General features: G+C 39.3%; 1 protein-coding gene across 3 annotated transcripts in view; it reads right to left on the reverse strand.

Moving 5' to 3' along the window:
- LOC122732624 (all-trans-retinol dehydrogenase [NAD(+)] ADH7-like) overlaps positions 1-16,299 on the reverse strand; it is a 41,005-nt gene that overhangs the window by 22,372 nt on the left and 2,334 nt on the right. For all 3 annotated transcript variants that reach the window (XR_006353633.1, XR_006353634.1, XM_043972897.1), the window contains exons 2-3: positions 7,020-7,121; positions 2,296-2,434 (exon numbers count right to left, since the gene is read on the reverse strand). Coding sequence is in view for 1 of the 3 variants with exons in the window: in XM_043972897.1 (XP_043828832.1) it covers positions 2,296-2,434; positions 7,020-7,121 (241 nt within the window). In the remaining 2 variants the exon portion in view is untranslated. The remainder of the gene's footprint in view (positions 1-2,295; positions 2,435-7,019; positions 7,122-16,299) is intronic.

Consider the following 16,299-nt stretch of genomic DNA (forward strand, 5'->3'; position numbering starts at 1 on the left):
GTGCAAGGAAGAGATTTTATAGTGGAGGGGAAAAGGTAGGATGGAGGCAGTGCTTGAACCTCACTCTCATCTAAATTGGTTCCAAGAGGAAAAAATACACACACACACACACACACACACACACACACACACACACACACACACACACGATTAGGTATAGAAATCTCTATTACCCAATAAGGAAATAGGGGTGAGGGGTAAGGGATGGGGATAAGAGATATAGTGGAGGGGGTGATAAAAAGCAGTGCAGATTAAGCAAGGCAGTGGTCAGAAGCAAAATAATTTTGAGGAGGGACAGGATAAGGAGAGAGAGAGAAGTATAAATGGAAGAAAATAGAATGGAGGGAAATACATATTTAGTATTCATAACTGTGAATATAAATAAGATGAGCTCACCCATAAAACAGAAGTGGATAGTAGAATAGTTTTGAAATTAGAATCTAGCAATGTGTTGTTTAAAAGAGACATACTTGAAATAGAAAGATACACACAGAGTTAAAATAAAGGACTAGAGCAGAATCTATTATGCTTCAGTTGAAGTAAAAATGGCAGGGGTAACAATCATCTCTTCAGACAAAGCAAAAGTAAAAATAAACATAATTGAAAGAGACAATCAGGAGAACTCTATAAAAAGAGAGAGGATGTCCAGGCCCTGTAGAAACAAGGGTTAAAAATCATCTTTACCACACATGGAACCTCCATGGAATCTACAAAGGCAGGGGAACTTCATCACCATTATACTCTAAGTATAAACCTACTCTTTCCACAGACACTGTGTGTAACTGTGGGAAAATGTGCCCCAAGTTGATGGGGCAGAAGGGGAATGCTTTGTTACTCCTTTTCTTGCTATGCCATTTGAGTAACTGCTTTTCCTAAGAGTTAATTGTATGTGTATTGGCTAATGACAAATGGGAAAAAAAACAACCCACAATCAAACTTAATGGGAAAATCTCATGAGCCATAGTATTCATAATGCAACCCCAAAGGGTTATTCATAGAACTTGGGGTATTAATAAACCTTTGACAAATATTCAGGAGGTAGATATTACATTTGTATGAATTGATACAGGATGAAAAAATTAGTTTGAGAAGATCAATAAATACCACTACAATAATGTAAATGAAAATAACAGTAAAGGAAGCCAAAATCTCCATGCCCATAAAAACCAGTATTGGCCTTGGACATCAAATAATAAACCATCCCTACTATATCTTGCTAGAGGTTATAGGGGCAGACCATTGCATTTATTGTCACACGTGGTTACCTCATCAGTCATCACAGCTTAACTTTTTCTGTTTTGTTGTTGTTTAGTTGTTCCCAAGTCCTCATGACCCATTTTGGGGTTTTCTTGGCAAAGATACTGGAGTAGTTTCCCATTTCCTTCTCCAGGTCATTTTTACAGATAAGGAATGGAGGCAAAAAGGGTTAAGTGACTTGCCCAGGGTCACCCAGCTATTAAATTTCTGAGGTCACATTTGAACTTATGAAGATGAGTCTTTCTGATTCCAAGCCCTTATCTACCTACGTCCCCTGTTTTTCTGTTAGGGGTTGGAACGAGAACATACCAAGAAGTGACCATGCAATAGAAATGAAATGCATCAATAAAAATAATTGTAATTAATAAGATCCTGTTAGAAGAGGGTGAGTCATTTCTTTTCTCTTCATTTAAACCTTGTATCCTACCCAATATTCCCATATTTCAGAAGATTCTTTTTGTTTGTTTCATTTCATTTCATTTCAGGTTTTTTTTGTTTTGTTTTGTTTTGTTTTATTTTTGTTTTTGTTTTGTTTTTGTGGGGCAATGAGGGTTAAGTGACTTGCCCAGGGTCACACAGCTAGTAAGTGTCAAGTGTCAGAGGCTGGATTTGAACTCAGATCCTCCTGAATCCAGGGCCAGTGCTTTATCTACTGTGCCACCTAGCTGCCCCCAGTTTTTTTTTTTTAAGTAGACTCTTTTAAAAAAAATTATTTAAATTTTTTTGGGGGTGTGAGGCAATTGGAATTAAGTGACTTGCCCAGGGTCACACAGCTAGTAAGTGTCAAGTGTCTGAGGCTGGATTTGAACTCAAGTCCTCCTGAATCCAGGACTGGTGCTCTATCCACTGCACCACCTAGTTGCTCCCTTATTCTTTTTTTCTGTATAGTTTGGCAATGTGTTAAAGATCACGTACCCATTTTCATAATGTTTTGAAATGCATATAATAAAATGGATTTAGGAGTATGAAGGCAGCCAAATTATGAAATACATTTATAAAACAAATTCACAGACCCAAGGCTAAAAACCCCTCCCTCACCTGGTTTCAGTGTAGTTACTCCTTCTCCAATACTTTCTATGATTCCAGTTGCTTCATGTCCCAGAATTACTGGAAACTTAGCAGGCATGGCTCCTATGGTCGCATTGTTATCTGTGCGACATATGCCTGTAGCCAAAATCTACATGGAAAGAGAAAGGCAGCTGAACCCAGAGGGTAACAAGACATTTTGGAAGTAGCAGGAAAAAGGCATTTAGATCATTCTTGACTGAACTACTGTTTGCATAGATGATTCTCTTAGTACTTACATTGTGTTGGGTACTTTGCCTACCGTTTAGCAAAAGGTTTGAAGGTTTCTGTTCTGAAAGAGCTGAAATTTTGAGAGGGTATTGCTCATTTAGGTCACCATATTCCACATGCAGTGAAATGCAGAGCTTTAAGGCAAGGGATTGATCATCTCACCAAAGGACCATATGATAGTATCTTAATTTCTTTTTTTACCTTTTCCCAGCAGACAAAGCATGGGATGACTCAAAGAGATAGGTCAGTAGAGAAAGGTTTCTCTGAAAGGTCTTACTAGTATTAATTATTCCAATACCAGACATGAGAGTACAAATGCTTCTTTGATCCTGGACACTTTTTTAAGGTAACAGGAAAAAGTTAAATGGAAATTTACAATGATTGTACATATTAGAGGAAAATCTAAAGGGTTCTAACTTAAATTTTTGGAAGATGCACCATGGAACATGACCACAAATGGAACTAGGAAATATTTTTGGAGGTTAGTCATCACTCAAGCTATGCAGGATTATACTTTATTAATGAAAAATAATATTAACAAATTAGCATTATTTTATATAAATTCATTATTATTATTATAAAAGGGAAACATCTTCAATTATAATAATTAATAAATTCCAAGTCAATTCAATAGGAATTTATTAAATTCCTGCCTTATGAAAGGCACAATGATAAGTGCCAGAGATATAAAACTAAAACAAAACAAACCCCATCCCTGTCCTCAAGGAGCTTACAGTCCCCTGAGGGATAGAAAAATATATACAAACAAGCAAATACAAAAAATAGGCTAGGTGAATATAAAATGTTTTGGAAGGTTGATAGGATAATGGGGTAAGAGCTTCAAGGATAGAAAACAGTGTTTACTAGTTTGTCAATGTGTTCCTAATATCAATCAATAGAAAAGACTTCATGGCTAGTTGAGTTTATGAAGATTTTGTAAAAGATAATTTATTCAGAGTATATGATGGTGTTTGCTCAGTAAATATTTAACAAGGGAAAGAGAGATGTCAAAGTCTAGCTCAAATACATAAGTGGAAATGTGATCTCACTGATCAGATGCTACCTCCAACAATGTATATAGATTGCAACCCATCTAAGCCTGCCCACCATATTATAAGATTCCTGTCTATGTTCTGCTTGTCCCACCTTGTCCCAATGAAGCACTTAGGGACTGTCCCTAGCTCTCATGAAATCAGCACTTTTTGGTTTTGCATCATGTTTCCCTAAATGACATCCTCTATTCAAAGGATCCTCTGCCTTCAGCTAACATTCACTTTTCTATTGCCCTCTGATCGATATCCATTTTGAATTCTATCAGATATTCATTTTAAATTCTTCTTTTGTGACTTACAGTTGAACAAGAATTCTGTGAGAGAAATTCTTAGTTGGCCATTATATTAACAACCAATTATTAATTAGGATCCAGGCCCTTTATTTTTTTATTTAGAGTCCCTGCCTTTGAAAGACAGGGTTGATAGATGAGAATGCCTTAACCCTCAGGGAACAAGCTCCTTTATTTTTTGTATGGGACCTCACAGAACTAGAAGACCTCACTTGTGTTTAGAGTGTCAACAGAATCTAATTAGAATTCTTGCCCCTAGGAAATAAACCCATTTCCTTGCACTCCATGCATTGGAATTTAGGGTGACTCAGCTCATGAAGGAAAAAAACAACCAGAGTGGTCAGGGTTGAAGGGATATGGATTTCTCTGATGAGATTGCTGGAGGCAGCTGAATCTCATGCTCAAGCCATGTTCTCAGCAGGAGGAGCTGAAAACTTTTAGCCCACCTCCTCATTTAAATGTCCACCAGTCAGGGTTGATTTCTCCTGTCAGGGGCATTTCCTTTCAAAAAATATTTAAGGCAGGGGCAGCTAGGTGGCACAGTGAATAAAGCACCAGCCCTAGATTCAGGAGGACCCAAGTTCAAATCCAGCCTCAGATGCTTGACGTGTACTAGGTGTGACCCTGGGCAAGTCACTTAAACCTCATTGCCCTGCCTAAATAAACAAACAAACAAATAAATAAATATGTATGAATGTGTGTATATATATATTTATTTAATGTATATATTTAGTGTATATATATATATACATATATATATAAATATATATATATATATTTAAGGCATTCAGTGTCTCTATTAGGGGTTTTTGGTTACTGAGAGAAATTACTAATCATCAATTTATTGATTATTAACTAGCCTAATTAATAAATTGATTATTAATTACCTAGAAACTCTGTCTCTTGGATTTTTCATTCATTACATCTGATGTAATACCAGTTTTAATAGCAAACACTTAGATTGTATTTTAAGGTTTGCAAAGAGCTTTACAAACGTTAACACATTTGATCTTCACAAACAAGCTTGTAAAGTAGATGCTATTATTATCCCCATTTTACATATGGGGAAACTGAGGCTCATAAAGATTAATAAATTTGCCCATAGCTACTAAATGTCTGAGGCAGGATCCAATCTGAAGTTTTCCTGACTTGGGCTTTGCACTCTGTAATCAAGAGAGAAGAGCTGAGGATGACCCTGAAGTTCCCAACCTGGGTTATTGGGAGGGTGGTGATGCCCTCACACAAAAAGGCGGACGTTAAAAAGAATGGCAGGTTTGGAAAGAAACACAGTGAGTTCTGTTTTGGATATGTTAAGCTTGAGATGCCTACAGAACATCCGGCTTGAAATGTCAAATAGTCAGTTGGTGACATGGGATCAGAGCGCAGGATTGGGGAGAGCAATCTGGGAGTCATATGTCAAGATCACTGAGCAGATGAGAAAATCAAGTAAGAGAACAAAGAGAGAACAGAGGAGAGAGCCCAGGACAGAATCTGGAAGAGGGGACCTGGAGGCTAAGTGACTTGCCTAGGGTCACGCAGCTAGAAAATATCTTGAGGTGGGATTTGGAATCTGAATTTTCTGCCTCCAGGTCTAGCAGTCTATCCACTATGGCAAGTAGCTGTCTTGACAATCTTTTAACAAGAATGCCTTTTTTTTCTTTCTAGTAGAAGTCTGGTATTGGTAAATAGCTTTGTGAATTCTTGGAACAATCCAATTTGCTTTCTTCCTCCTACTTAGTTCTGGAATCAACTCAGGTATTTTCTGTGTCTGTCCAAGATGTATGTGTGTGGGTATAAGTATGTCTGCACATGAGTATAGATATGTGTATGTTAGATGAGCTCTTATGGGATAAGGCATCCATGTAACTGCATCCATCAATATACACAGGCGGCAATGCTCATCTACTAAGTATTCTGTGTGACTAACCAGTGGTTACGGACCTCTTGGAGTCATTACAGACCTCTGACAGGAGGTTTTGCAGTGTTCCAGGGCTCAATGCAACTGACACAACGTCATCAGGGGACAGGAGTATTCGGAAGAACTTAACATCTACAAGGCTTCCTTGAATCTCCAACTTGAACACTCCATTGGATCTCCTTTATCAAAGTGGCAAACTACTTTGGGGAGCTTATGTGATTTATTCCTCACTTGACATTAATCAGAGAGAAAAAGAGATAGAGAGAGAGACAGAGACAGAGAAAGAGACAGAGACAGAGAGGACAAGAGAGAGAGGACAAAAAAGAGAGTGAGTGAGAGAGACAGAGACAGACAGAGAGGATGGGAGATGGAATAAGAAAGAGAGAGAGAGAGAGAGAGAGAGAGAGAGAGAGAGAGAGAGAGAAAGAGAGAGAGAGAGAGGAGAGAGAGACAGGGGGAGAGAGAAAGAGATTAAGAAGAGAGGAAAAGTAGGGAGAGGACTAAGAGCACCTCATTAGAAATTGACATAAAATGAAATTGGCATAGAATTTAATGGGTTAGGAAGCATTACTACAGAGCCCCAGGAGTGAGATTCTCCAAATATGATACAATACCAGAGACATCTACTTCCAAGTGACCTTTATATTTTCTTCCTAATGCACATCTAGAAATTTGGCCCAGAGTCCTTTGGGAAGATAATGCTATAGGTGTGGGTGCATCTACCTCATCTATGGGGTTTGTAAACAGCTTTCTAAGGTAACTGTCATAAAACGAATCATTGAGATACACCCCAAATTGTATAACAATTGTAATATTGGCAGCTACAGAGATTTAACTTCATATTGCAAAGAACATGACTCAGAACAATTCAGCTGATTAACCATGTTTCCCTATGGTAGGAGTCCCTTAGCAATATGAGATCTACAAGCCTGCCATATATTTGGAGTGGTATCATATTCATCACCACTTAAGGCTCCAGTCCCTGACTCTCCCCTGGCACTTCCAGATTGTGTGACCCTGGGTAGGTCAGTGGATTTCTTAGTGCCCCCAGGCAACTTAACATAGAGACCTTCAGATGCAGAGTAAGTGCCAATCTTCATTGGGAGAGGGAGTTTCCTTTTTGGGAGTTACCTATACCAAAGAAATCTCAGGCCTTCTCTTTGGTAGGGGGGGGGGTTCACACACACACATTAGGAATTTTAGTACCTTAACTCGAACTTCATAGGCTTTGGGTGGGGCAACTTCCACTTCCTCAATGGAAAAGGGTTGCTTCAGGCCCCACACTACAGCAGCTTTGCATTTAATCACCTGGGAAAAGAGAAAGAACAAATGTGATGTATTTGTGTACCTATAACTCCTGACCATTTGATTAATATAAGCTGAGGAAAATCCAGTGCAAGAAGCATCCCACTCCATCATGGAGCTAACACTCCATCAGGCCCAGAACTTTTTTGTGCATTTACAAGCTTAAACTACAAAAACATTCCCTTTGGAGAAATAACTTTCTTAGAAAGCTGGAATCATTGGTCTAAGAGTCATTGGGAGAACAGAAAAATAAACTCACAGCTTTCAAAGAACCTTTGGGTACAGAAATAGAGGAAAGGAAGAGATTGTGCTAATAAGAAACGCCTGGAAGGGCTGAGCCTGGGAGCCAACTCTCAGGTGGGGCTGATCTCAAGGCTTAGAACCTTCCTGGTCATGCTGCCTGATACAACAATACTTATCAGTTAGAGATGCAATTAGGTTAAGGAGAGTCTTTTAAAAAATGTAAATACTGGCTATCAGTCACTAATATATTAATGTGAATTCATCCAATCAGTTTCTTTTGACTCCTACCAATTGGACTTTTTGGTCACAGAGTGGTGATTGATCCTTTTGGGCCCTAGAATTGTTTGTAGTGTAGGGTGGCCTGGCTAGAACTGCATTGAAGACCAGGGAGTGGTGTTTTAAGGAGATGATTAATACAGTACTGGTAAGAAAGGACACAGGAGGGGCAGCTAGGTGGCACAGTGGATAAAGTACCGGCCCTGGATTCAGGAGGACCTGAGTACAAATCCAGCCTTAGACACTAGACACTTACTAGCTGTGTGACCCTGGACAAGTCACTTAACCCTCATTGCCCTGCCAATAAGTTAAAAAAAAAAAAGGACATAGGAGGGGTCAGAAACAGAGGGGAAGATGTCCTTGACGTTCTGATGTCAGTGGAGGCCTGAATTTCTGGTCTTCACTCTCATTTTTTTTTCCAGTTCCTCTTTCTTCTAACCCACTTAAATAGTGATTCTTTGCATTTTCCTCCTTGTTGCCTCCTGCTATCGCTTAATTTCTGTCCATAAAAGGAATATGGCACCTTCAGAGATAGGTTGAACTAAGGGATGATGAATTCCTGGAGGGAGGAACTACTGTGGCTATATTAAGGGATCCTGGGTCTGTTCCAATAGCTCTAGATTATAAAAGCAAACATCTTTCAATTAAAGAGGCTCCAGTGATTCTAGAGAATATAAAAACACACTATTCAATTAATTAAAAAACATTTATTGGGGCAGCTAGGTGGCGCAGTGGATAGAGCACCGGCCCTGGAGTTGGGAGGACCTGAGTTCAAATCTAGCCTCAGACACTTGACACTTACTAGCTGTGTGACCCTGGGCAAGTCACTTAACCCCAATTGCCTCACCCCCCAAAATAAATAAATAAATAAATAAATGTTTTTTTTTTTTTAATTTATTAAATGCCTACTGTGTGCCAGGCACTATGCTAAGTACTAAGATTACAAAGAAAGTGAAAAGACAGTGCCTGCCCTCAAGGAGCTTACAAACCAATGGGACAGTCCACAAAAATATATTACAAATAAACTATATGCAAGATAAATGGGAAATAATCAAAGGAGAGGAGGCATTAGAACTAGGAGATAGGAAAGGCTTCTTGGAGAAGATGAGATTCTAGTTAGTACTTAAAGGAAGCCAAGGAAGTGAGGACAAGATGGGGAGGGAAAACTTTCCAGGAATAAAGGAGAGCCAGAGACAGTGTCTTGAGCTGAGAGATGGAATGTTTTGTTCATGGAAACTAGTGTTACTGCATAGAAGAGTATGTGGTGGGAAGAAAGATGTAAGAAGATTAGAAAGGTAGGAGGGGGCTAATCTAGGAGGTAATAGGGAGCCACTAGAGTTTATTGAGTACGGGTGGAGTGACTTAATTTGACCTGTGCTTTAGGAAAATCACATTAGTGTCTGAATGGAGGCTAGATTGAAGTGATGAAAGACTTAAGTGATGGCAGACAGACCCATCACAGGCTGTTGCAGTAGTCCAGTACCTGCATCAGAGTGGTAGCAGTGTCAGAGGAGAGAAGGAGGCACATTCAAGAGATGTTAAAAAGGTGAAATTTATAGGTCTTGACATTACAATGGATATGGGGAGTGAGAGACAAGGAGGAGTCAATGATAACTCTTAGGTTATGTACAAAAATTAATTAATTATTAATAACTATAACTAACCTGGAAAATTATATATAATTGGATTTATGAAAAATTATGGTTATATGAAAATGATAAATTTAGAAAAATTATAATTGGGCCGTAAGTCCCTTTGTGGTCGCCATTAAAATGTTAGAATATTTTTGTTAACTAGTGCTAATTTGGGGGCTGAAGCTGACTGGAGGACTAATCTGGGGACTTTTGACTATTTGGCTATCTGACTTCATTAATTTAATGTGGGCCGTTTATAAAGTTCCACCACACTGCTCCCAAACTGATAGACCAAAGATTAAGAAGCCTCTTAACCAAATAATCCAAGCAGAGTTTATTTATGAGATACTATTTCAAATTAGGAATACAGGGAAATAAAGTGTACAACTTGACTGCTTTCCTGCAGTCTCTTTCCCACCTGCTGTGCTTCGAACTTCTTGAATACAATAAGGGTGTTAACTGCCTCCTGCCTCAGGGCACGTTACACTTTTCCCTAGTTTGTATTAAGGCCTGTAACCTTGTCAGTCCCGTCTCTCCTTTTCCGAACCGAACTCTCCTCCATCCTTGTCCACGCTCCCCTCTAGTCAGCCTCTCTCCTAGTCCGTCCGTCTGTCTACACCTTTTCTTCTCTCCACTCAAATCTCCTCGGGGCTTCCTTCACCCCCACAGACCAAGCTAATTCGCCCGCCTGGGCTGCAGCTTTCAGATAGCTCCGCTCAGGTCGGAGGGAACTGGGGGCTTTTTTTCCCCCTGCTGTCTGACCTGGCCTCTTGTATAGCCCACGGGGCTTTTTGGCTCAGCTGAAGCTGAGGAGGAGGGGGAGAGACCCTGAGGGCCTAAGGCTTTCTAATCTCAGCCTAAAGGTAGGGTCCCCAAATCAAAATAAATTTCCACAGTTATAAGCATGAGGGAGTGAGAGGATGGTGTATTCTATAGTAATACTGAAGGTAGAGGTGGGAGGGTTTGGGGAAAAGACAATGAGTTCTGTTTCGGACATGTCGAGTTTAAAATGTCTACTGGATGTTTACTTTAAGATGTCTGAAAGACAGTTGGAGATGCAAGGTTGGAGATCAGCAGAGAGACTTGGGGAGGATAGGTAAGTTTGAAAATCATCAGCATAGAAGTTGTAATTAAATCCATGGGAGCTGATGATTTCATCAAGTGAAGGAATATAGAGTGAGAAGAGGGTTCAGAATAGAACTCCATGGAAAATCTAAGGTTAGAGAGTATGATTTGCATGAGAATCCGGCAAAGGAGGGGCAGCTAGGTGGCTCAGTGGATAGAGCACCGGCCCTGGAGTCAGGAGGACCTGAGTTCAAATCCAGCCTCAGACACTTAACACTTACTAGCTGTGTGACCCTGGGCAAGTCACTTAACCCCAATAGCCTCACTAAAAAAAAAAAAAAGAGAGAGAGAGAATCCAGCAAAGGAGATGGAGAAGGAGCATTCAGATAAGTAGAAGGAGACCCAGCAGAGAAAGGTGTTCCAAAAACCTGGAGAGAGGGGGACACTTAGGAAGAGACAGTGGTCCACAGTGTCAAAGGCTGCAGAGAGGTAGAGGAGAATGAGAATTGAGAAAAGGTCACTGAATTTAGCAACGAAGAGATCATTGGTAACTTTGGAGAGAACAGTTTTACTGGAAATGAGAAGGCTGGGATGGAAAAGGTTAAGAAGAGGATAAGAGGAGAGAAAGTGGAGGCATCCTGTGTAGATGGTCTTGTCAAGGGGTTTAGCCATAAAGGGCAGAAGAGATATCGGACAGTGGTTAGTGAAGAGGGAAGGATCAAGTGAAGGTTTTATTTTGTTTTGTTGTTTCCCCCTACCCCCGCCCCCAAAGAATGGGGAATACATGAGCATGTTTGAAAGCAGTAGGGATTGAATTCAGAATCCAGAGCACATGAAGGGGACAGCTGCAAGGCTGAATGAGAGTGGAAGTTGAAGGCATGGGTGATGAACCATACAGATTAGAATATGTTAGCTGTTTAGAGATGGTGCTTTACTGCAAGGTGGGGAAAGGTAGAAAAGTCAGGAATATGGAAGATCAACATAAACATTTCTCATGGCTAGAAATCTCAGAAAAGCCATTATGACTTGTTTTCTGTGCTGGCAATCAGGGAGCCAATCATATTGCCTCTCTCTTCCAAGCAGGTGAGCCCTGCCACCTGTACTCTAGTGAATATCTCATTGGCTTGTATGTAATTTTTTTTTTTTTTTTGCAGGGCAATGAGGGTTAAGTGACTTGCCCAGAGTCACACAGCTAGTAAGTATCAAGTGTTGAGTTCACATTTGAACTCAGGTCCTCCTGACTCCAGGGCTGGTATTCTATCCACTGTGCCATCTCGCTGCCCCTGCTTGTATGTAAATCTTAAGCAGGGGAAGGCTGGTGAGATTTAGGGACTATCATGAGATAGTCTCTATCCATAGTCAGTAAGTCATTAGGTCAGTAATTCATTTACATGAAGATGAAATTCTGAATAGAGTAAGTAAAATGAAAATTATGAAAATTAGTGTAAGAGTTAAGGGTAGAGATTTCTGGGAGCCAACATGGTGTAGAAAGCAGTAAATCACCATATCCCTCCCATATTCACCTCCAAACAACCATAAAATAACACCCCCAAACAAATACTGGAAGAGCAGAACTAGCAAAAAGATGGGGTGAAACATTTTTTTTTTTTAGTGAGGCAATTGGGGTTAAGTGACTTGTCCAGGGTCACACAGCTAGTAAGTGTTAAGTGTCTGAGGCCAGATTTGAACTCAGGTACTCCTGACTCCAGGGCTGGTGCTCTATCCACTGCGACACCTAGCTGCCCCGGGTGAAACAATTTTTAACCCGAGAAACTTGGAAGATTGGCAAGAAAGGTCTGTCTCACTTGGGTAAAAGGGGAGCAAAGTTCAGGATAGGAAGTGTCCCAGCAAGCCAGGAGCAAAACCCACTTCAGAAAACCAGTGAGAGATCCTGAACCCCAGTGCAGTGGGGCGAATAAAACCCAATACCAGGACCACCCGTGTGCCTCAGCATAGCCCTGGGCAAACAGGCAGCCTCCAGGCCAGACTTCCACATGTTTCAGTGTAGACCCAAGGAAGCACAGAAACACTGCACTGGCTTCAGCATATATCAGAAACCAGCACTAGGACCTTGGCTCTGCACCAGGTGAGCTGCCAGCCTCCTCCAGCAAAGCCAGCCCCCCCCCCCCCCCCCCCCGCCCGCCCCAGTAAAGGACCAAACATGAACATGCACCTGAGGGCAACACCAATGCAGCACCAAATAAATAGCCAGGGCCTGTAGCTCCTAGCACAAGAAGCCTGAGACAGTGCCCCTTCCACCCTAAAGCAGAGCTCAAATGTAAAAGAAAGGGAAAAGGCCAAAAAGATAAGCAAAAAACAAACAAAAAAATAATCTGGTGACATAAACTCAGAATAAAACAATGTCAAAACACCTATAGACAAAACCCCAAAGAGAAATGGTAAGTGGTTTCAAGGCCAGAAAGAACTCATGGGAGAGCTCAAAAAGGAGCTAAAATCATATAAGAGAGATAGAAGAAAAATTAGGAAAAGAACTGAGAGTGATGCAAGAGAATTATGATAAAGGAGTCAACAGCTTGGAAAATGAAAACAAATTCTTAAAAAGTAGAATTGGCCAAATGGAACAGGAGATAAAAAAATCCACTGAGGAAAACCACTTCTTAAAAAATACAATTGGGGCAGCTAGATGGCGCAGTGGATAGAGCACCGGCCCTGGATTCAGGAGTACCTGAGTTCAAATCCGACCTCAGACACTTAACACTTACTAGCTGTGTGACCCTGGGCAAGTCACTTAACCCCAATTGCCCCGCAAAAAAAAAAAATACAATTGACCAAATGGAAAATAGAAGAAAATGTAAAATACCTCAGGGGAAAAACAACTGACCTGCAAATAGACCCAGGAGAAACAATGTCAGAATCATTGTATTACCTGAAAGCTATATTCAGAAGGAGGACTTCAATAGTATCTTTTAAGAAATCATTAAGGAAAACAGCCCTGATATCTTGGAACCAGAGGTCAAAATAGACGTTGAAAGAATCTACCAATCAGCCCAGAAAAAAGATCCCAAAATAAAAACTACAATGAACATTATAGTCAAACTTCAGAAATATCAGGTCAAGAGAAAGAAAAAATTCAAATATCAGGGAGTCACAATTAGGATTACACAGGACTTAGCAGGTACAACATTAAATGACTAGAGGTCATGAAACATGATATTCGGGAATGCAAAGGACCTAGGACTATAACCAAGAATCATTTACCTTGTGAAATTTAGCTTAATACTTTAAGGGAAAATGGTCATTTAATGAAATAGAAGGATTTCAAGCTTTCATAAGGAGAAGAGCAGAACTAAACAAAAATTTGATCTCACATATCAAGACTGAAGAGAGGCCTAAAAAGGGAAAAGAAAACACAAAAGATTCAATAGAGCTGAACTGTTTAAATCCTTATATAGGAAGGTGATCCTTGTTATTATTATTATTATTATTACTATTTTGTGGGGCAATGAAGGTTAAGTGACTTGCCCAGAGTCACACAGCTAGTAAGTGTCAAGTGTCTGAGGCCAGATTTGAACTCAGGTCCTCCTGAATCTAGGGCCAGTGCTTTATCCACTGCACCACCTAGCTGCCCCCAGATACTTGTAATTCTTAAAAATTGTACCACTAATAGTAGAGCTAGAAGGAATATACATAGACAGAGAGTACAGGTATAAGGTGAATTTGAGGAAATGACATAAAAAAAACTAAGGTATGACAAAGAGAGGAGTAGAATGGGTGCAGAAGGGAGAGGTAGAATGGGGCAAATTACTTCACATGAAGAGGGAAGAAAAATCTATTATAGTGGAGGGAAAGATGGGAGGATGGGTGATAAGTAGCATTTGAACCTTATTTTTGTCAGTATTGGCTCAAAGAGGGAATAATATACACAATCAGTTGAATATAGAAATCTGTCTTACCCTACAGGAAAATAGAAGAAAAGAAGATTAAGTGTGTGTGTGTGTGTGTGTGTGTGTGTGTGTGTGTGTGTGTTAAATGGCAGAAGAGAGGGCCGACCCAGAGAGGCAGTAGACAGGAGCAAAACACTGTCAAGGAGGGAAAGGGTGAAAAGTGAGAGAGAACAAACAGAAGGAAAAATAGGATGGAGGGAAATATGCAGGTAGTAATCATACCTGTGAATGTGAATGGGATGAACTCTCCCACAAAATAAAAGCAGAGAGCAGAGGGGAGCAAAAAACAAGAAACACACTTGAAACAGAGAGATACACACAGAGTAAAGCGAAGGGACTGGAACAGAATCTATTATGCTTCAGCTGAAGTAAAATAAAAGCAGGGGTTGCAATCCTGATCTCAGAGAAAGCAAAAGCAAAAGCAAAAATAGACCTAATTAAAAGAGATAAGGAAGGAAATCACATCTTGCTGAAAGGTATCCTAGACAATGAAGTATTATCAATTCTAAACATACATGCACCAAATGGCATAGCATCCAAATTCTTTGAGAAGTTGAGTGAGTTACAGGTTCATGACCAAACAAGACATAAAGAGCATTACAAACTGCAAAATAGACAATTTTAATTATATTAAATTTAAAAGTATTTGCATAAACAAAACCAGTGCAACCAAAATTAGAAGAAAAGCAGAAAGCTGGAAAAAAATCTGTACAGCAAGTGTCTCTGATAAAAGTCTCATTTCTCAAATATATATGGAGAACTGAATCAAACTGATAAGATTATGGGCCATTTTCCAATTGAGAAATAGTCAAAGGATATGAACAGGCACTTTTCAGATGAAGAATCAACACTATCTATAGGCATATGAAGAAGTGCTCTAAATCATTCTTGATTAGAGAAAATCAGGTACCATCTCACATCTATCAGATTGATTAATATGACAAAAATGGAAAATTATAAAAGTTGGAGAGGATGTAGGAAAATTGGGATACTGATGCGCTGTTTGTGAACTGATCCAACAATTCTGGAGAGCAATTTGGAACTATGTCCAAAGAGCCATCAAACTGTGAATACCTTTTGATCCAGCAATACCAATACTAGGTCTATATCCCAAAGATATCATAAAAAATGGAGCAGGACCTCCATGTGCAAAAATATTTAAAACAGCACTTTTTTGGTGGCAAAATATTATAAATTGAGGGGATGCCCATAAATTGGGGAATGGCTGAACAAATTTTGGCATATGTAATACTATTGTGCAATAAAAAATGATGAGCAAGAAGATTTCAGAAAAACCTGGAAAGACTTGTACAAACTGATGCCAAGTGAAATAAGCAGAACACCAGGAAAACATTGTACACAGACAGTATCAGCAACATTGTGTGATGATTAACAATGAATGACTGCGCTTTTCAGCAACATAATGATACAAGACAAATATGAAAGAAAATGCTATCCACATCCAGATAAAGAACTAATGGACTCTGAATGTAAACTGAAGCATACTTTTTTCACTACATTCTTTTTTCATTTTTTTCTTTTGATCTAGTTCTTTCACAACTGTGACTAATATGGAAATACGTTTTACATGATAGTATATGTATATATATATATATATACATATATATATATGTATAACCTATATCAAATTGCCTACCATTTTAGGAAGAGGGGATGGGAAGGTGGGAGGGAGAAAAATTCACTACACAAAATATTATAAATAAAGAATACTAAAATTATCTTAACATGTAATTGGAAAAAGACAAAATGCTATTAAAATAAATAAAAATAAATCAATTGATTTTTAAAAAGAGTTAAGAGTAAAGATTCCAGCTTTATCTAGTCCATATGTTTATGAACCAATCTCAAAAATAATGTACAGCCTCCATTCCAGAGCATTCACAATAATTTTAGACCCCATGGTTAAGATTATATTTGAGCATGAAACAAAACTTAAAACTTTGTTTCTGGCATATTAAAACATTCATGAAATAGGAATTTTTCAAAAGTTACTTTAGCAAAAATTAGTACTGACTCCCCAAATAGAGAAAAATAATT

Source organism: Dromiciops gliroides, chromosome 6 (assembly GCF_019393635.1).
Source record: "Dromiciops gliroides isolate mDroGli1 chromosome 6, mDroGli1.pri, whole genome shotgun sequence".
Lineage (NCBI taxonomy): Eukaryota > Metazoa > Chordata > Mammalia > Microbiotheria > Microbiotheriidae > Dromiciops > Dromiciops gliroides.